Consider the following 20,605-nt stretch of genomic DNA (forward strand, 5'->3'; position numbering starts at 1 on the left):
TTGGCCGTCATTGTAAATAAGAATTTGTTCTTAACTGACTTGCCTAGTTAAATAAAGGTTACGTTTTAAAGCAAAAATATTAATGGGTCCGTGGGCTTAATAGGTACACTAACCCCAACACCTCGTCTCAAAAACAACTTAAACTAACATTACCCGAATGTCGATACATTTTAGGTTGGGTAAGTTAGACAAGCGTAGTGAGTAACAAACCTGCTCTGTGTAACGTTAGCTTTATCTTTGGTTGAAGAACAATGTCGAGCAGCCTCTGAAAACAACTTCCTCCTGATACTATCGTTTTTTTTGACTAACCATTACATCTCCTCAGTAGCAGCTGTTGATCTCTCGTTGAGAAAACCCCTCAACTGTATTTTAGACATTTTTAGATAATGCAAGTTTATTAGCTAGCTAGCTGTGTTGTTTTCATCACGTGCTGCATCAGCGACAAAAGCATTTGTATTTATGGATCCCCATTAGCTGCTGCCAAGGCAACTACACAGCTCCTCTTCCCGGGACCGACAAAATTAAGGCAGTATCCGGTTGCACGGAGGAGTAAAACATTTGAACTCTCGGTCAGACACAAGTAAACACATTTTGCCACCTGCTGGAGGGGTGTGAGACAAGGTTAGTTCGGCATTTAATTGCATAATTTAATCCAGGTGAATACAATATTTATTTTTCATTTGCCTGTTATTTTCCATTGGGATTCTTTTTCAGTGAAGATGGGTACTGTACATGACATTTACTCATAACACAAATATTGGCACCAAAAACAACGACATGGATGTGCAGTCTTGGGGTTTATAGTTCTTTTTTTGTCCTCTTGCCCTCTTTTCTTTCTTCTGTGTGCAATATACATTAAGTCATTAGGTGTCGCCCATGGACAACCAAACACAATCCCGCTCATGCAGCTGCGTAAAATAAACTAAATCAAACAAGCAAGCACTAGTAAAATGAGATGAAAATCAACTTTCTCATGCATCGTCTTGACGTTTGTCTCCTCTGGTACATATAGATATACCACAATGAAGGTTCCCACCCTGTGCTCCTCACTTTCACATCACACAGTTGTAAAGTTCACTCTTGCTCTCAATCCACCTCTTCCACAGTAGTTTCACTGGGCAAGCAACTCTCCTAGTGCTTCTTTGGGTCCTGACAGACAATCGTATGGTGCTTGCAGCTTATAGAGGAGATTGTCCAATGTTGGGTTTGTTGTTGTTGTGCTATAGTGGTGCTCTGTCCACAGGGCTCTCTCAGTCTTTGACAAGCCTGTAAATATGGTGCTGGGCTCCATGCTCACTAGTAGACACCTCAAAGACATAGGCTATACACAGCAGGGTCTCCAGTGTGTCCCTGTTGGTCACCACCTAAAGAGACACACACATTGTCCTGTTATACCACCACTACAACATACTTTCTTTGTGAAGAAATAACAAATCAAATGTTCATTATTCTGCATACAGGTGGGTCTCAATTCTCACTAAGAACATGACAGACAAGTGAACTACACACATTTGAATTGTCAAAAATGCATGAGCTCCTTTTGAGAATACTGTCATAATTTTATTCCCCTAGCCCTGAATGAAAAACCTGTTGCATCATGATCCATAGCATTGATAGAATGTGTGTGTGTGTAGCTCAAAGTTAACCTATGTTGCCATGTGGTCTGCTGTGTTGGTTCAATATGATCATTGTGTCTAGACTCTAGGAAGAATGCAGTTGCCAATGGACAGTGGACAGTGTCTTTGAAACATTATGTTTATGACCACTGTTACTATGGTGATACTCTCATTTTCCCCCAATTCCCATTCCAATCACTTCTGCATTGAAAGCTCTTTAAGCAACAATAGGTGGATGACAAGTGAAAAGCTGTCTGGTACAACATTTTAAATGGTTGAGTCTTAATAGATAGTAATATTGTGTGTGTGTATGCAACTACACTCTTTGACCCATGTACAAATACTCACACCCTCATGACCCTGCCTAGAGGACACAAACTCACTCCTTAGCACATAGCATTTTTCCATACAGCAAGCCTGGGATGGATATCTGCAGTGGCGTAAAGTACTTAAGTCGTTTTTTGGGGTATATGTACTTTACTATTTATATTTTTGACAACTTTTACTCCACCACATTCCTAAAGAAAATAATGTACTTTTTTACTTCATTTTCCCTGACACCCAAAAGTACATTACGTTTTGAATGCTTAGCAGGACAGGGAAATGGTCCAATTCACACACTTATCAAGAGAACATCCCTGGTCATCCCTACTGCCTCTGATCTGTCAGACTCACTAAACACAAATACTTTGTTTGTAAATGATGTCTGAAGGTTGAAGTGTGCCCCTGGCTATCAATCAGTACATAGAAAAAAGAAAATTGTGCTGTCTGGTTTGCTTAATATATGGAATTAGAATTTATTCATACACCACGTGTATGGTGTTGTGTGGGCGAGTGGTTTGCTGAGAGTGCACCATGGTGGAGGTGGGGTTATAGTGTGGGCAGGCATAAGCTACGGACAACGAACTTAATTGCATTTTATTGATGGCAATTTGAATGCACAGCCATACCGTGAAGAGATCCTGAGGCCCACTGTCATGCCATTCATCCTCCGACCATCACCTCATGTACACAATTCCTGGAAACTGAAAATGTCCCAGTTCTTCCATGGCCTGCATACTCACCCGTTGCGCATGTTTGGGATGCTCTGGATAGATTTGTATGACAGCGTATTCCAGTTCCTGACAATATCCAGCAACTTCGCACAGCCATTGAAGAGGAGTGGTACAACATTCCACAGGCCACAATCAACAGCCTGTTCAACTCTATGCGAAGGAGATGTGTCTCACTGCATTTGGCAAATTGTGGTCACACCAGATATTGACTGGTTTTCTGACCCACGCCTTTACCTTAAGGTATCTGTGACCAACAGATGCATATCTGTATTCCCAGTCATGTAAAATCCATAGATTAGGGCCCAATTTATTTATTTATTTGAGTTGACTAATTTCCTTATATGAACTCAGTAAAATCTTCGAAATTGTTGCATTGAGCATTAATAATTTTGTTCAGTATATATTTAAAACCAAATACTTTTCGACTTTAACTCAAATAATACTTTACTGGGTGACTTTCGCTTTTACTTGAGTCATTTTCTATGAAGGTATCTTTACTTTTACTCAATCATGACATTTGGGTACTTTTTCCACCACTGGGTATCTGTTTCCCTAGATGTCCAGCTATCCCTGTCAAGAAATATTTGAATCCTTATTGTATGAATTATGTATAAAATATTTAAAATGTGCATTTGTGTGTGCTTGTGTACCTGTAGGATGGTGAAGTTCTCCAGTACACTGTTCATCATGTACTTCTCTGGCAGGTGTTTGAGCTTGTGGATGAAGTTGATCATGTATTCACACAGTGGGGACCGGTGGATTCTGAACACATACCGCCCATTCTCAAACCGTGCATACTCCGTCTGGGGAGACAAAATATATCCTAAATATGATTTACAGTACCAGTCAAAAGTTTGGACACACCTACTCATTCAAGTTTTTTTATTTTATTTTTGAACTATTTTCTACATTGTAGAATGATAGTGAAGACATCAAAACTATGAAATAACACATATGGAATCAAGTATTAAATCAAAATATATTTTATATTTGAGATTCTTCAAAGTAGCCACCCTTTTCATTCTCTCAAACAGTTTCATGAGGTAGTCACCTGGAATGCATTTCCATTAACAGGTGTACCTTGTTAAAAGTTAATTTTGTAGAATTTCTTTCCTTCTTAATGTGTTTTAGCCAATCAGTTGTGTTTTGTGACAAGGGTCTCCCCATGTGTGGTTCCCACCGTGAAGCATGGAGGTGGTGGTGTGATGGTGCTTTGCTTGTGACACTGATTTATTTAGAATTCAAGGCATGCTTAACCAGCATGGCTATCACAGCATTCTGCAGCGATACGCCATCCCATCTGGTTTGCACTTAGTGGGACTATCATTTGTTTTTCAACAGGACAATGACCCAACACACCTCCAGGCTGTGTAAGGGCTATTTGACCAAGGAGAGTGATCGAGTGCTGCATCAGATGACCTGGCCTCCACAATCACCCGACCTCAACACAATTGAGTTGGACCGCAGAGTGAAGGAAAAGCATCCAGCAAGTGCTCAGCATATGTGGGAACTCCTTCAAGACTGTTGGAAAAACATTCCAGGTGAAGCTGGTTGAGAGAATGCCAAGCATGTGCAAAGCTGTTATCAAGGTAAAGGGTGCCTACGTTAAAGAATCTCAAATCTAAAATATATTTAGATTTGTTTAACACTTTTTTGGTTACTACATATGTGCTATTTTAAAGTGTATATGTCTTCATTATTATTCCACAATGTTGATAATGGTAACAACAACAAAATAATTGAATGAGTATGTGTGTCCAAACTTTTGACTGCTACTGTATGTTTAATATATCATGAGTTGGTCACACTGAAAATACATTAGATTATTTCATAGATGAAATTCAAGGTAATAAATGTATAATTTAGCTGATATATGGCAAGATAGCTATAGCATTAAACATATACTGTAGGCAATGGTTACCATAATCAAATTCATGTCCCCGTTGAATATCATTACATTATAGCTAATGGCCCATAGGGCTCTGGTCAAAAGTAGTGCACTACATACATAGGGTGCCATTTTTTTTTTTTTTTTTAATGTTTTATTTCACCTTTATTTAACCAGGTAGGCCAGTTGAGAACAAGTACTCATTTACAACTGCGACCTGGCCAAGATAAAGCAAAGCAGTGCGACAAAAACAACATAGTTACACATAAACAAACGTACAGTCAATAACACAATAGAAATATTGGCGCCCCCCTTGGGTTGTGCCGTGGCGGAGATCTTACTCGGCCTTGTCTCAAGACGGTAAGTTGGTGGTTGAAGATATCCCTCTAGTGGTGTGGGGGCTGTGCTTTGGCAAAGTGGGTGGGGTTATATCCTGAATGTTTGGCCTGTCCGGGGGTATCGTCGGACAGGGCCAGTGTCTCCCGACCCCTCCTGTCTCAGCCTCCAGTATTTATGCTGCAGTAGTTTATGTGTTGGGGGGCTAGGGTCAGTCTGTTATATCTGGAGTATTTCTCCTGTCTTATCCGGTGTCCTGTGTGAATTTAAGTGTGCCCTTTCTAATTCTCTTTCTTTCTCTCTCTGAGAACTTGAGCCCTAGGACCATGCCTCAGGACTACCTGGCCTGATGACTCCTTGCTGTCCCCAGTCCACCTGGCCGTACTGCTGCTCCAGTTTCAACTGTTCTGCCTGTGGCTATGGAACCCTGACCTGTTCATGTGCTACCTGTCCCAGACCTGCTGTTTTCAACTCTCTAGAGACAGCAGGAGCGGTAGAGATACTCTGAATGATCGGCTATGAAAAGCCAACTGACATTTACTCCTGTTGCACCCTCGACAACTACTGTGATTATTATTATTTGACCCTGCTGGTCATCTATGAACATTTGAACATCTTGGCCATGTTCTGTTATAATTTCCACCCGGCACAACCAGAAGACTGGCCACCCCTCATAGCCTGGCTCTTCTCTAGGTTTCTTCCTAGGTTCTGGCCTTTCAAGGGAGTTTTTCCTTGCCACTGTGCTTCTACACCTGCATTGCTTGCTGTTTGGGGTTTTAGGCTGGGTTTCTGTACAGCACTTTGTGACATCAGCTGATGTAAGAAGGGCTTTACAAATACATTTGATGAATTGATTGATGTACAGTGTGTGCAAATGTAGAAGAGTAGGGAGGTAAGGCAATAAATAAGCCATGGAAGCGAAATAATTACAATTTAGCATTAACACTGGAGTTATAGATGTGCAGATGATGATGTGCAAGTAGAGATACTGGGGTGCAAGAAGATAAGTAACAATATGGGGATGAGGTAGCTGGGTATGCTATTTACAGATTGGCTGTATACAGGTACAGTGATCGGTAAGCTGCTCTGACAGCTGATGCTTAAAGTTAGAGAGGGAGATATAAGATTCCAGCTTCAGTGATTTTTGCAATTAGTTCCAGTCATTGGCAGCAGAGAACTGGAAGGAAAGGCGGCCAAAGGAAGTGTTGGCTATGGGGGTGACCAGTGAGATATACCAGCTGGAGCGCGTGCTACGGGTGTGTGTTGCTTTGGTGACCAGTGAACTGAGATAAGGCGGGACTTTACCTAGCATAGACTTATAGATGACCTGGAGCCAGAGGGTTTAGCGACGAATATGAAGCGAGGGCCAGCCAACGAGAGCATACAGGTCGCAGTGGTGGGTAGTATATGGGGCTTTGGTGACAAAACGGATAGCACTGTGATAGACTACATCCAATTTGCTGAGTAGAGTGTTGGAGGCGATTTTGTAAATTACATTGCCGAAGTCAAGGATCGGCAGGATGGTCAGTTTTACAAGGGTATGTTTGGCAGCATGAGTGAAGGAGGCTGTGTTGTGAAATAGGAAGCCGATTCTAGATTTAATTTTGGATTGGAGATGTTTAATGCGAGTCTGGAAGGAGAGTTTACAGTCTAACCAGACACCTAGGTATTTGTAGTTGTCCACATATTCTAAGTCAGAACCGTCCAGAGTAGTGATGCTAGTCCGGCGGGAGGGTGCGGGCAGCAATCGGTTGAAGAGCATGCACTTAGTTTTACTTGCATTTAAAAGCAGTTGGAGGCCTCGGAAGGAGTGTTGTATGGCATTGAAGCTCATTTGGAGGTTTGTTAGCACAGTGTCCAAAGAAGGGCCAGATGTATACAAAATGGTGTCGTCTGAGTAGAGATGGATCAGAGAATCACCAGCAGCAAGAGCGACATCATTGATGTATTCAGAGAAAAGAGTCGGCCCGAGAATTGAACCCTGTGGCACCCCCACAGAGACTGCCAGAGGTCCAGACAACAGGCCCTCCGATTTGACACACTGAACTCTATCTGAGAAGTAGTTGGTGAACTAGGCGAGGCAGTCATTTGAGAAGCCAAGGCTATTGAGTCTGCCAATAAGAATGCGGTGATTAACAGAGTCGAAAGCCTTAGCCAGGTCGATGAAGACGGCTGCACAGTACTGTCTTTTATCTATGGCAGTTAGGATATCGTTTAGGACCTTGAGCGTGGCTGAGGTGCACCCATGACCAGCTCGAAAACCAGATTGCATAGTGGAGAAGGTACGGTGGGATTCGAAATGGTCGGTGATCTGTTTGTTAACTTGGCTTTCAAAGATTTTAGAAAGGCAGGGCAGGACGGATATAGGTCTATAATAGTTTGGGTCTAGAGTGTCTCCCCCTTTGAAGAGGGGGATGACCGCGGCAGCTTTCCAATCTTTGGGGATCTCAGACGATACAAAAGAGAGGTTTAATAGGCTCGTTATAGGGGTTGCAACAATTTCGGCAGATAATTTTAGAAAGAGAGGGTCCAGATTGTCTAGACCAGCTGATTTGTAGGGATCCAGATTTCGCAGCTCTTTCAGAACATCAGCTGTCTGGATTTGGGTGAAGGAGAAGCGGGGGGGGGGGGGGCTTGGGCAAGTTGCTGCAGGGGGTGCTGAGATGTTGGCCGGGGTAGGGGTAGCCAGGTGGAAAGCATGGCCAGCCGTAGAAAAATGCTTATTGAAATGATCCATTATCGTGGATTTATCAGTGGTGACAATGTTTCCTATCCTCAGTGCAGTGGGCAGCTGGGAGGAGGTGCTCTTATTCTCCATGGACTTTAGAGTCCCAAAACTTTTTGGAAATAGTGCTATAGGATGCAAATTTCTGTTTGTAAAAGCTAGCCTTAGCTAACTGACTGAGTATATTGGTTCCTGACTTCCCTGAAAAGTTGCATATCGTGAGGGCTATTCGATGCTAATGCAGAATGCCACAGGATGTTTTTGTGCTGGTCAAGGGCAGTCAAGTCTGGGGTGAACCAAGGGCTATATCTGTTCTTAGTTCTACATTTTTTGAATGGGGCATGCTTATTTAAGATGGTGAGGAAAGCACTTTTAAAGAATAACCAGGCATCCTCTACTGACGGGATGGGGTCAATATCCTTCCAGGATACCCGGGCCAGGTCGATTAGAAAGGTCTGCTCGCTGAAGTGTTTTAGGGAGCGTTTGACAGTGATGAGGGGTGGTCGTTTGACCATGGACCCATTACGAACGCAGGCAATGAGGCAATGATCGCTGAGATCCTAGTTGAAGACAGCAGAGGTGTATTTAGAGGGCAAGTTGGATCATGATGATATAATAGAGGGTGGCCATGGTTATGGATTTAGGGTTGTACCTGGTAGGTTCCTTGGGATGTGACCTGTGAGTCAGGGTGAGAAGGAGAGTAAGTGGTGTCTTGTGAATTGTGTGGCCGTCTGTTCTAGACCACAGATTGTTGAGTAGTGAGTTGAATCCATCCCAACCACTGGTTGGGTTATTAATTTATTCTCAGAGTGATAATCATTACGTTCACAAACAGTCATGATCTCAAATGTTGAGATCGCAGGTCTAAAACATTTATTTTCATGCCAATCCTGGAGTCTACATAAAAACTTGGTTGGTTGACCATCTGAAAATAATCCATATCAATTTCTGTTTATTTATGTACTGTAAACCTACATGTATGTCTGTCTTTATCTACACATCTATGGTATGTATTTTGTACTGTATATGCATATTGTATGTATACTAGGCTTGGGTGATATACCATTTCTACCTGGGTATTTCGAAATACCGATATGATTTTCAATACCGCAAAAAATAAACGGTATTCAAAATCATACCATCGGTATTTCAGGGGTGGGTGCTACGCCACTGCTTATAACTAACTATAAGTTAAGTATAACTATATGTGTGTGTGCATGTGTGTAGGGAGGTACTGTGTACAGTATGGAGGGCAGGAAGGTCTGTAAGCCTCTGTCTGTAGACAGCCACTGCTTAGGTTAAGTATAACTATAAGAAATCTAAGATGTGTCAAATAAATGATATGCAGCTCAGGCCTCCAGCTATGCATTTGGTTTGCTAACTTACTAAGTGGTTAGATGTCAAGATCAAGCTTCTTGGTTACAGCAGAGACATTCAATCCCCTCCTGGATCAAGATCCCTGTTTCCTTAATAGTTTTGTACGTAACATAAAAAAGAATATAAAAATAAGTTTAAAAGCGGCACTTGTGTGCACTTCCGGTAATACCTTATTCCCCGGTATGGTATAGAAACGGTGTGACGATAAGAATATCTGGATACCACCAAACCCTAACGTAAACAGTATGTAGTGTGTACTAAACATTAGGAACACCCATGCTCTTTCCATGACAGACTGACTAGGTGAATCCAGGTGAATGCTATGATCCCTTATTTATGTCACTTGTTAAATCCACTTCAAATAAGTGTAGATGAAGGGGAGGAGACAGCTTAAAGAAGGATTTTTAAGCCTTGAGACAATTGAGACATGGATTGTGTATGTGTGCCATTCAGAGGGTGAATGAGCAAGACAGAATATTGAAGTGCCTTTGAACGGGGTATGGTAGTAGGTGCCAGGCGCACCTATTTGAGTTTGTCAAGAACTGCAACGCTGCTGGGTTTTTGACGCTCAACAGTGTCCCATGTGTATCAAGAATGGTTCACCACCCAAAGGACATCCAGCCAGCTAAACACAACTGTGGGAAGCATTGGAGTCAATATGGGCCAGCATCCCTGTGGAACGCTTTCGACACCTTGTAGAGTCCATACCCTGACGAAATGAGGCTGTTCTGAACGCAAAAGGGGGGTGCAACTCAATTATTTGGAAGGTGTTCCTAATGTTTTGTACACTCAGTGTATACTGTATGTATATTTACTAGATCTCTATTCATGGACCTGGAACAATCCGTTGTTTCTCGCTCACCTCTACTTTCTCCACCACCTGCTTTCCGAAGGAGCAGACCTTGGTGGAGGAGGTGATGATCATGTTCTCAGAGCTCTCGTACTGACTGGACACGCCGTAGAAGAAACTGCTGTCGTCCTGCAGGTTGGCACTCAGATCAGCCTGCACAGAGAGAATGGAACCACACACCCAGTCAACAACAACAGATCAGCCTGCAGAGAGAGAATGGAACCACACACCCAGTCAACAACAACAGATCAGCCTGCACAGAGAGAGGAACCACACACCCAGTCAACAACAACAGATCAGCCTGCAGAGAGAGGAACCACACACCCAGTCAACAACAACAGATCAGCCTGCAGAGAGAGAATGGAACCACACACCCAGTCAACAACAACAGATCAGCCTGCAGAGAGAGGAACCACACACCCAGTCAACAACAACAGATCAGCCTGCAGAGAGAGAGAATGGAACCACACACCCAGGCAACAACAACAGATCAGCCTGCAGAGAGAGAGAATGGAACCACACACCCAGGCAACAACAACAGATCAGCCTGCAGAGAGAGGAACCACACACCCAGTCAACAACAACAGATCAGCCTGCAGAGAGAGAGAATGGAACCACACACCCAGTCAACAACAACAGATCAGCCTGCACAGAGAGAGGAACTACACACCCAGTCAACAACAACAGATCAGCCTGCAGAGAGAGAATGGAACCACACACCCAGTCAACAACAACAGATCAGCCTGCACAGAGAGAGGAACCACACACCCAGTCAACAACAACAGATCAGCCTGCAGAGAGAGGAACCACACACCCAGTCAACAACAACAGATCAGCCTGCAGAGAGAGGAACCACACACCCAGGCAACAACAACAGATCAGCCTGCAGAGAGAGGAACCACACACCCAGGCAACAACAACAGATCAGCCTGCACGGAGAGAATGGAACCACACACCCAGTCAACAACAACAGATCAGCCTGCAGAGAGAGAGAATGGAACCACACACCCAGGCAACAACAACAGATCAGCCTGCAGAGAGAGGAACCACACACCCAGTCAACAACAACAGATCAGCCTGCAGAGAGAGAATGGAACCACACACCCAGGCAACAACAACAGATCAGCCTGCACAGAGAGAATGGAACCACACACCCAGTCAACAACAACAGATCAGCCTGCAGAGAGAGAGAATGGAACCACACACCCAGTCAACAACAACAGATCAGCCTGCAGAGAGAGGAACCACACACCCAGTCAACAACAACAGATCAGCCTGCAGAGAGAGGAACCACACACCCAGGTAACAACAACAGATCAGCCTGCAGAGAGAGGAACCACACACCCAGGCCACAACAACAGATCAGCCTGCAGAGAGAGGAACCACACACCCAGTCAACAACAACAGATCAGCCTGCAGAGAGAGAGAGAGGAACCACACACCCAGTCAACAACAACAGATCAGCCTGCAGAGAGAGGAACCACACACCCAGTCAACAACAACAGATCAGCCTGCAGCGAGAGAGAGAGGAACCACACACCCAGTCAACAACAACAGATCAGCCTGCAGAGAGAGGAACCACACACCCAGGTAACAACAGATCAGCCTGCAGAGAGAGGAACCACACACCCAGTCAACAACAACAGATCAGCCTGCAGAGAGAGAGAGAGGAACCACACACCCAGGCCACAACAACAGATCAGCCTGCAGAGAGAGGAACCACACACCCAGTCAACAACAACAGATCAGCCTGCAGAGAGAGGAACCACACACCCAGTCAACAACAACCTGCCAGTCCCTCCCCCTTTTTTGAAACAGGAGGAGGTCCACACAGGCCACACACAACCTGTCAGTCTTACCAATACGATAAGGCATTGTTCAAACAACCTGCCAGTCTTTAAGAGGAGACCTTTGTAGTTCCGGACAGTTCAATCAAAAATCTGAAGAGAAACCTGTATGTTACTTCAGTCGTAACACATCAAGCTTTCTTTCAGTAATGCCAGGTTCTTCTCCTCAGTTAATATACTTCATTTTAAGGAACAGGGAACATGCGTGTGTGTGTGTCTTAGTTGGTTTTCCAAAACGTATTTCCCCAGTGTGACGGCTCAACAAAGCCTGCGACTGATTCTCTGCAAAGCCCAGCAGCCTCTATTGCTGTTGCCTGTGTTGACTTAGCTTAGGCTGCCAACCCAGCCACTGCATTCCCAAGATGCTGTGTCTAGCTGTGGCGTTAGACCCGTCTGGGCCTCTCCGTCAGGTGCATCCAACCTCCTGTCTGTCTGAGAAAGTAGTATCTTCCCCCTAACGGTTAAGGGAAGGATCTGGGTCAGGGTAATCTGATCCTAGATCTGATTTTACATTTAGACGAGGTGTCATCTCTGTCATGGTAGAGAAAGACAGACAAACATTGAGAGGGCTTTACCTTTTCCCCTCTCAGGCTCTTGTCTCCTAATTGGCCATTAATACAGCGCTCAGCCTCTCTTCATCGCCCTGCTCCTCGTCTTCATCCCTCGCTCCTGTAATTCTATCATTTGTCTTCATCCCGGGGCCCCGTGACCCTCCCAGAACCCACGCTCCCCCTCTTCTTTAACGGCCTGCGAGGGAATTCATCCAATTACAATCAACAGCCCACAATTGGCTGATTAGATCAGCCAGGCCGGGCTCCTGTGTAACAATTTACAAGGGCCGTCTCAAATCGGATTCTCCGGGCACTTCAAAGGCGCTAGACAATACGTTAGGACAGGGCCATGGGCACTACGGGGAGCAGGCTGGGCCGGCTGTGGAGCTGGAAATTCAATCTAGAATGCCATAGCTTTGGAGATGTGCAAGTAGCCTGTCACCGTCGCCATGACAACCGGCCAGAGCCTCAGGACGCCCCCAAGTCATGACCCGGCTGGCTGGATGGTTGATTGTGTGTGTTTTGTCATGGGTGCCATGAGGGTTAGGACAATCGGACCCACTATAATATGATGTGGTGAGGTATCTGACGCTAGCAGCAGTCATATGTGGTTGTTTTCTCCAGTCAGTCTGAGCTAGCTGTATATATATCATGGGTGCACGAGCACAATGGAGCACTGAAATTAAGAGGCTACCGTAATGAATGGCTTGGACACATTCCCCTCCCTTTCTCTCCCACTTCCATGATATATGGCTGGGTCCCTCGCTCCCTCCCTTCCCATTTCCCCTGCATCAAATGCCATGGCTCTCAGCAGCTGCTTCTTCCAAGGGGGGAGATGGCGGCTTCATATGGGTGTCACTTACCAATGTCTTATCTCTCAACAATAAATAAGGCTTCAGAGGAGCATGTGAGGGTGACTAACACCTCATGTACAAGCCAACTGGAGGGGGAGATCGTTAGGGGGGGCACATTCTATATTTGGGAATGTAGAGTTGGGATGTAAAGGTGCGACTCTGAAAATCTTCATTCTGTAGAATATAGTGTGTATAAGTAATGTTTCTGAAGCAAATTATGCACATTCTGCGCAAAGAAATGGTCAGAGAAGATGGTCACTCTCTCACTGTGCATTCCCTCTCTCTTGGTTGGGTGGAATCTATAAATAAGTGGATGCGTGTTTGGTGGGTTCCGCCTAATAGCGAGTTGACAGGTGCCCAGGCTCAGGTTTCACCAGTGAAAGAGCAACCCTGCCACTCTCCTGCCCAGGGCTGCCGTCACACACACCACAATGTGTCCTCTATACCCGCTGTACCCATGGGCAGAAAACAGCCAGGTCTTAACAGATTACTTTTAATTTGTTTCAAACAGAAATCGCTAATAAATTCCTTTAGCTCCAGTCCTAAAGCTATCCTAACACAGTTAAAGGCCCAGTGCAGTCAAAATTCTGTTTTCCTGTGTTTTATATCATATTGTACAACAGCTGACGAAACTAACTCTAAAAGTGTATATTTTTTATCAGGGTTATTTCCTGCTAGTTGCTGGTTGAAAGTACAATCTACACAGGACCTTCTAATCAGCAGATTTAGATGGTGGGGGGACGGCTTTCTATGGTGACATCACCATGTGGTAAATTGGTTAATAGAACAATAACAAAGAGAATTCTAAACCGATCTGCCAATAACAGCTAGTTTTCAGTTTTCCCCTCCCCACTCCGACAGTCCTAGCAAAATGCTTACTTAAGAAATAGTATTTTGCTAAAAAGCTATTTTTGTCAATTTCTATGGAACTCTATTACAGTAAGCAGGGCCGGATTAATACAGGTGCTTACCGGGGCTGAATCCCCTGGACCCAGGACCGTGGGGGGCCCAAAAGGCAGCAATTTTTTTGTTGTTGAAAAAAGTATACAAAAATATACAAACTGTATATAATACACAGTAAATACTCTCTACTTTTTTTTTTTTACTGCAACTGCCAACCTCAGGAGGATTCAGGAGCCCACTCTCAATGAGTGTAGACAGCCTGCTGCCGCTCTGCTAATTATTAGATGAGGGGAGGTAAGGGGCCCACGTGGGCAACTGGGGGGCCCTGCCTTGATTGGGTAACTGATTAATAAAAACAAAAAATGTAACTGCATAATAAATCAAGATGACTTATAGGTCAATTGTGTGAGTCAGGGGCTGGGCCCAAGCCCATAGGAGGCCTACAGCCGCCGCTTAACCCGGAAGCCAGCCGCACCAATGTGTCAGAGGAAACACCGTTCAACTGACGACCGAAGTCAGGCGCCCGGCCCGCCACAAGGAGTCACTGGACCGCGATGAGCCAAGTAAAGACACCCCCGGCCAAACCCGCCCCTAACCCAGACTTTGGGCCAATTGTGCGCCGCCCAATGGGTCTCCCGGGTTACGGCCGGTTGTGTGACAGCCTGGGATCGAACCTCGGCCTGTAGTGACGCCTCAAGCACTGCGATGCAGTGCCTTGGACCGCTGCGCCACTCGGGAGGCTGAGCCTATGATTTCTTAATCCGGCCCTGCGGTAGTAAGTACAAAGTACTTATTTGTTACTCAGAAATTTGAGTAATTCTCTGCTTTGCTTCTCTATGATTCTAGTCAGAAAGCAAAAAGACACACTAACACAGTTTTGTACTGCTATCCTTGTGTGGACCAAATAACTGATTCCCATCCAAAATTGTATTTTCCCTAACCCTAAATTGAACCCTAAACCCAAACCGTATCCCCTAACCTTAATTCTAACCCTGATTGTAACCCTAAACATTAAATAGCATTTTTCCTTGCGGGGACTGGCAAAATGGCCCCACTTGTCCAAATTGTCCTTGTAAGGACATCTGGTACCCAAAAGGATAGTTAAAGAAAAACACACACGAACACAGAGTCACACCTGCATGCACACACAAACACTACAATGTGGCCTCTAACACACACCTTGCTTTGACTCACCCAGAACTTGACGAGGAAGAAAGCGTTGGGCGGCCCCTTCTCAAACAACTCCTTCATCCCTCCCTTCTTCTCAGGGAACTTGTCGTAGATCTGCCGGATGTCCACTGCCTCCAGGTACGGATCACTGAAGGTGGGGTTGGACTGACCGATGTGCACAAACAGGTGCTTGTTAAACTGCAAAACAAAGGGGAGAGAGAGATGTTGATTACTATCAAAGCGCTGCTTCAGTTCATGGTCAAGATGCTGTCATGGCCTGAGGAAGGAAGTAACACCTTTAGAAAAAGGCTTGTTGGATGAAAGTGAGCATAGATATTTATTTAAAGCTGTATGTCGCACACTTGTACATTGATGAGATCTGAAATGTTGCTTACTAATTTGCAGGGCCCCTATTAACTAAGGCTGCATTTAAAAAAGGCAGCTCAATTCGGATTCTTTTTTCACTAGTTGTCGGTGTGAACGCAGCCTACGTGAGATGATTATGGAGGCTAATCAGGCAGGGCGAGGGGCTACTAAGTGACTACTCACGGTCTCTGGGTCCTGAGGCTGCTCCAGGAAAGCAGAGAACTCTAGCATGCGAAGCTTGGAGCTGGCGATACTGCGTCCCTGCCACGGGGGGGTGCCCGGCGACATGGACAGGCCTGCCGTGCTCTCATAGCCTGGTGAAGAGGAAGGGTGGGTGCCAGGGGTAACAAAATATACCAAAGGTTTATAAAATGTTACATTCTGTCTTTCTCTGAGCTTTGTTGGAGCTCTTCATCGGTATCTTGTGTATTTCATCACTTGCAGACCATGACAGCATCTGTCGACACATGGGGATGTGAGGGAAGCTGGGAAAACCCACCTGTTATGGGGGGCGGGCCGGACGCTTGCATGGCGTAACTCTGCTGGGAAAAGGGCTTAATGCTGGAGAGACGAGACAGGCAGTAGACACATTACACCCTCACCCGCCTGACTCTGCGCGCGCACACACGCACACACACACACCTAATTAACTGACCCTTAAACCCACTGGGGCTCAGCTTCATCAACTAAAGTGCTTTTTAAATAAGATGTTTCTCATATTCAGTTTGGACGGATTGCGATTTCCATTTATTCCATTGCAGTAAACCAATGCCTTTTGACAGACAGGACAAACATACAGAGAGTCAGGCACGCACACAGGGTTTTAACTTACTCTTCAGGACCCCTAGGCTGTCCTGGAAGGCCGCCATGCCAAAACTAAAGAAAAGAAAACATGGAAACATCTTTAATTACACACACTACCTCTCCTTCTATATGTGTCCCTCAGTGTTGCCCAAGGACAGGGTGTGTGTGTCCATGCACATACTCACCCCGCCGGCAGTGGCATACGGCGGCCTGGACAGCCCCTGGAGAGCCATCTTGTTCTGAAAGGCGGTGGCGGAGATGATCTGGGCAGAGGACATGGTGGCCATACTCTGGAGGGCCTTGTCTTTGGCATGCTGGTCCTGCAGACACACACAGCAAGGCCCCAGGGGTCAGACAAACACGCTTTCCTCTTTAGTCAGCGACCTATTTTCCTGGGAACACTTGCCCCACTATGTTAGTTGGGTGGGAAAAGAGGGGCGGAAGGTTGCATCATCCGGTGCTGGTCTGGGAGGCTGGGTGATATTGCAGTCAAGGGCCCTGGAGTCGAAAGTAAGGTTTATAGCCTTGGCAGAGGCCGGGAGGTGTTGACAAGCAGTCTACGTCTTTGCTAGAGGTCAGAGTGGGAGCTGGCCCGGGCATGTCAGAGGGCTAGCGCCATGCTAATGCCAATCAAGCTGGTTCGCGGATAAATGCTAACGCTAAGCAGGAGACATGGTGGCTACCAGAAACGGCAGAGTCGTTCCTGTCTGATGTCTATGGTAAAGCGTTATTGTTTTGTGCGCGTGTGTTTGTCCATCATGTTGACTTCAGCAGTTTCCAACTCATCTGGGACTACAAACATTCTCAGCTCAACCCTTTAATGCAAGGCCAACCAGCACATTCGTTTTCCCAGAACCAGCCGACACAAAAATAATACGGGGAGTACATCTGCTAATGTTCTCAGTTACAAGAAAGACCTATTTAAAAAGGCCTGTCAAAGGCTTGTGACCAATGCTGAGGCCCAGTGGCCGCCGTCCAGGGAGACGGAGAGCTGTGTCACCTGGTGTGTGTGTGTACGGGCGCGTGCTTGCATGTGCGTGTCTGTGGTGAGGAACGTAAACACGCAAGCACAGGGGACGGAATGTGTAAGGAAAGTTTTCACCCACCAAACAGGAACACTTTTATTGAAATACTTATGAAATGCCTGGAAGGAACAATATAAACATTAATTTATATCCTGACAAATGCATTTGTTCATATTGTGCACAGCAAGCCTCAAGCCAGGGATGCTGGAGCATATTTAAATTGACTGTGGGGACTTGTAGAGATGCATCATCTGTACTGAGCATTGCATAAAACGCTCATACAAATGAAGGGGGTGCTATTTAATACAACCCACTCTCTCTGTTTCTAATTGTTTTGCCTCTCCATATTGTTTTCACTGAAATGTAGGAATGGGAATCCATTAGAAATTCCCTATCGGATATCAACGCCATGGTATATTTAGTTATTTTTTCATGGAATCAAACCTCAAAATGATAAGAGAATAACATGGGTTAAGGTACAATGAAGACCATAGGAAGCGTTCCTGCTGATCTCAGCTCTGTGGCTTTAAAGGAACAACATCATGGTTACAGCCAAGCACCCCCACAGCCTCCCCAACAACCCTCCATATTAACTTCACACGTTAAAAACATCAGCATGCTACTCCAAATGACCTGCATAGCTAGTGCTGTAGCAGACAAAATTGGAATGGGTAGAATGGTAGACATTCCCATTGAAAGCAAGGTCCCTACAAATGGTATGTGGACTGAGATACATTGGTGAGGAGGATTGGAATGTTTTGTGTTCTAAACGCAATCGTGAAAGGTTGAATTGCGCCTCCATTTTGGCAGATCCTGCATAATTTGGTTTTTCTACCCATTCCATTGCTATATTGAGCAAACCCATGATGCAGCGCAACAGTTGAATATCCAAAAACGAGGGAGACTCACGTAGCGTACCTTCAGCTTCACCTGGATCTCCCGGGCCTTCCGTCGCGCTAGCACCTGGATGTGACTGGACACCTGGAGGAGAGGGAGGGAGATCAGGTCTTTGGTAGATGTGTCTATCTCCGTGTTGACGCCAAAATGTGCGACAAAACAATAAGATTGATATTCTCATTCTTACGACAGTGCAATGTCATTGTTTTGAAACTTTTGGTACCAACATGGCACTCATTAAGAATGGAAAATAAAAAGGAAAATGCTGCACACTGCTGCTCATGCTCCAAGGTGATGTCATAACGTTTCAACCCTTAGGTCTTCATCAAGCATCCATGAATTAACCTACAACTCCAGCACCTGGATGTGACAATGTTCTTCAGCTTTTTTACAAATGAAGAATGGCATATTTACAAACTGATTTACACTACAAAGGTATGTGGACACCCTTTCAAATTAGTGGATTCAGCTATTTAAGCCACACTCGTTGCTGACAGGTGTATAAAATCGAGCACACAGCCATGCAATCGCCATAGACAAACATTGGCCCGTACTGATGAGCTCAGTGACTTTCGACGTAGCACCGTCATAGGATGCCACCTCAACAACAAGTTAGTTTGTCAACTTTCTGCCCTGCTAGAGATGCCCCGGTCAACTGTAAGTGCCCTTTATTGTGAAGTGGAAATGTCTAGGAGCAACAACGGCTCAGCCGCGAAGTGGTAGGCCACACAAGCTCACAGGAAAGGACCACCGAGTGCTGAAGTGCGCAGCGTCTGTCCTCGGTTGCGACACTCACTACCGAGTTCCAAACTGCCTCTGGAAGCAATGTCAGCACAAGAACTGCTCATGGCGAGCTTCATGAAATGGGTTTCCATGGCCGAGCAGCCGCACATAAGCCTAAGATTACCATGCACAATGCCAAGCATTGGCTGGAGTGGTGTAAAGCTCATCGCCTTTGGACTCAGTAGCAGTGGAAACTGTGTTCTCTGGAGTGATGAATCACGCTTCACCATCTGCCAGTCCGACAGACAAATCTGTGTTTGGCGGATGCCAGGAGAACGCTACCTGCCCCAATGCATAGTGCCAACTGGTGGATGAGGAATGGTTCAGGCTAGGCCCCTTAGTTACAGTGAAGGGAAATCTTAACGCTACAGCATACAATGACATTCTAGACAATTCTGTGGTTCCAACTTTGTGGCAACAGTTTGGGGAAGGCCCTTTCCTGGTTCAGCATGACAATGCCCACATGCACATAAAGAAATGGTTTGTCGAGATCGGTGTGGAAGATCTTGACTGGCCTGCACAGAGCCCTGACCTAAACCCCATTGAACACCTTTGGGATGAATTGGAACGCCGACTGTGAGCCAGGCCTAATCGCCCAACATCAGTGCCCGACCTCACTAATGCTGTTGTGGCTAAATGGAAGTAAGTCCCCGCAGCAATGTTCCAAAATCTAGTGGAAAGCCTTCCCAGAAGAGCTGAGGCTGTTGTAGCAGCAAAGGGGGGACAAACTACATATTAATGCCCATGATTTTGGAATAAGATGTTCGACAAGCAGGTGTCCACATACATTGCTAGACACTTCCTCAATTCATTGTTAACCCCAACCCCTCTCCCTCTTTACCCCCATCCCATAAGGGGTCAAAGATGACCCCCGCCCCTCACTCTCTCTCCATGTAACGCAACATCAGCCAGTGCCAACCTGTCAGTCAGTCACTCCATAACAAATTCCATGTCCCAGATAGGGTTCCAAATCCCTGCCTCATCCAGCCCTCTACAGCGTCCTCTCTGCTGCAAAGATCCTGTACTTTTTGCTCTCCTAACAAGGTTGGGCTATGCGCTACGTGAGGTAGTGAAGAAACACACAGTCGTCTGATCCTATAGCATCTGTGCATTGGGCCCCGACCCACTAAATCACTCAGCAGTGGCCCATTTCAGCGTGAGAAGGGGGCTAGGGCTCGGGGACTGTGCAGGAGCAAAGGCAGCATCCCTTCCCTGTCATAGCTGTTCTATGGCTTTCTCTGTGTCTTTGTTTTTGCCTCTGATTGGAGTAGACCGCTAGGACAGACATGGGGTGGGGGTGTGTTGTGTATGGGGTGCACAGGGCTCGGAACATATAGAGCAGGAGTGGGTTGGTGCTACGTGAAACTCACCTGCTTTCTTGTCCGTGTCTTCCCTGTGCGTAGCTTGATGTACCGTGCTATCAGCTCGTTCCGTCCTGTAAAAGCCAGACAATATACATTTTTGTTGAATTTCTTTTTTTAAATGGCATGAAGAAAATGCAAATAATCCAATATAAAAAAGTTATATTTGTATATTTGTTTAGATACAAAGCTTGATT

At 45.5% G+C, this 20,605-nt stretch overlaps 1 protein-coding gene across 1 annotated transcript in view; it reads right to left on the reverse strand.

The window, feature by feature from the left end:
- Positions 1 to 20,605, reverse strand: part of LOC120065801 (transcriptional enhancer factor TEF-3-like) — a 30,068-nt gene continuing 9,463 nt past the window's right edge. Inside the window, exons 3-12 of the mRNA XM_039016855.1 lie at positions 20,418 to 20,482; positions 18,286 to 18,348; positions 16,528 to 16,662; positions 16,371 to 16,414; positions 16,038 to 16,099; positions 15,722 to 15,852; positions 15,197 to 15,370; positions 9,860 to 10,000; positions 3,322 to 3,474; positions 1 to 1,364 (exon numbers count right to left, since the gene is read on the reverse strand). Of these exons, the coding sequence (XP_038872783.1) occupies positions 1,251 to 1,364; positions 3,322 to 3,474; positions 9,860 to 10,000; positions 15,197 to 15,370; positions 15,722 to 15,852; positions 16,038 to 16,099; positions 16,371 to 16,414; positions 16,528 to 16,662; positions 18,286 to 18,348; positions 20,418 to 20,482 (1,082 nt within the window). The 3' untranslated portion in view covers positions 1 to 1,250. The remainder of the gene's footprint in view (positions 1,365 to 3,321; positions 3,475 to 9,859; positions 10,001 to 15,196; positions 15,371 to 15,721; positions 15,853 to 16,037; positions 16,100 to 16,370; positions 16,415 to 16,527; positions 16,663 to 18,285; positions 18,349 to 20,417; positions 20,483 to 20,605) is intronic.

This window comes from Salvelinus namaycush, chromosome 21 (assembly GCF_016432855.1).
Source record: "Salvelinus namaycush isolate Seneca chromosome 21, SaNama_1.0, whole genome shotgun sequence".
In the NCBI taxonomy this organism is placed as follows: domain Eukaryota; kingdom Metazoa; phylum Chordata; class Actinopteri; order Salmoniformes; family Salmonidae; genus Salvelinus; species Salvelinus namaycush.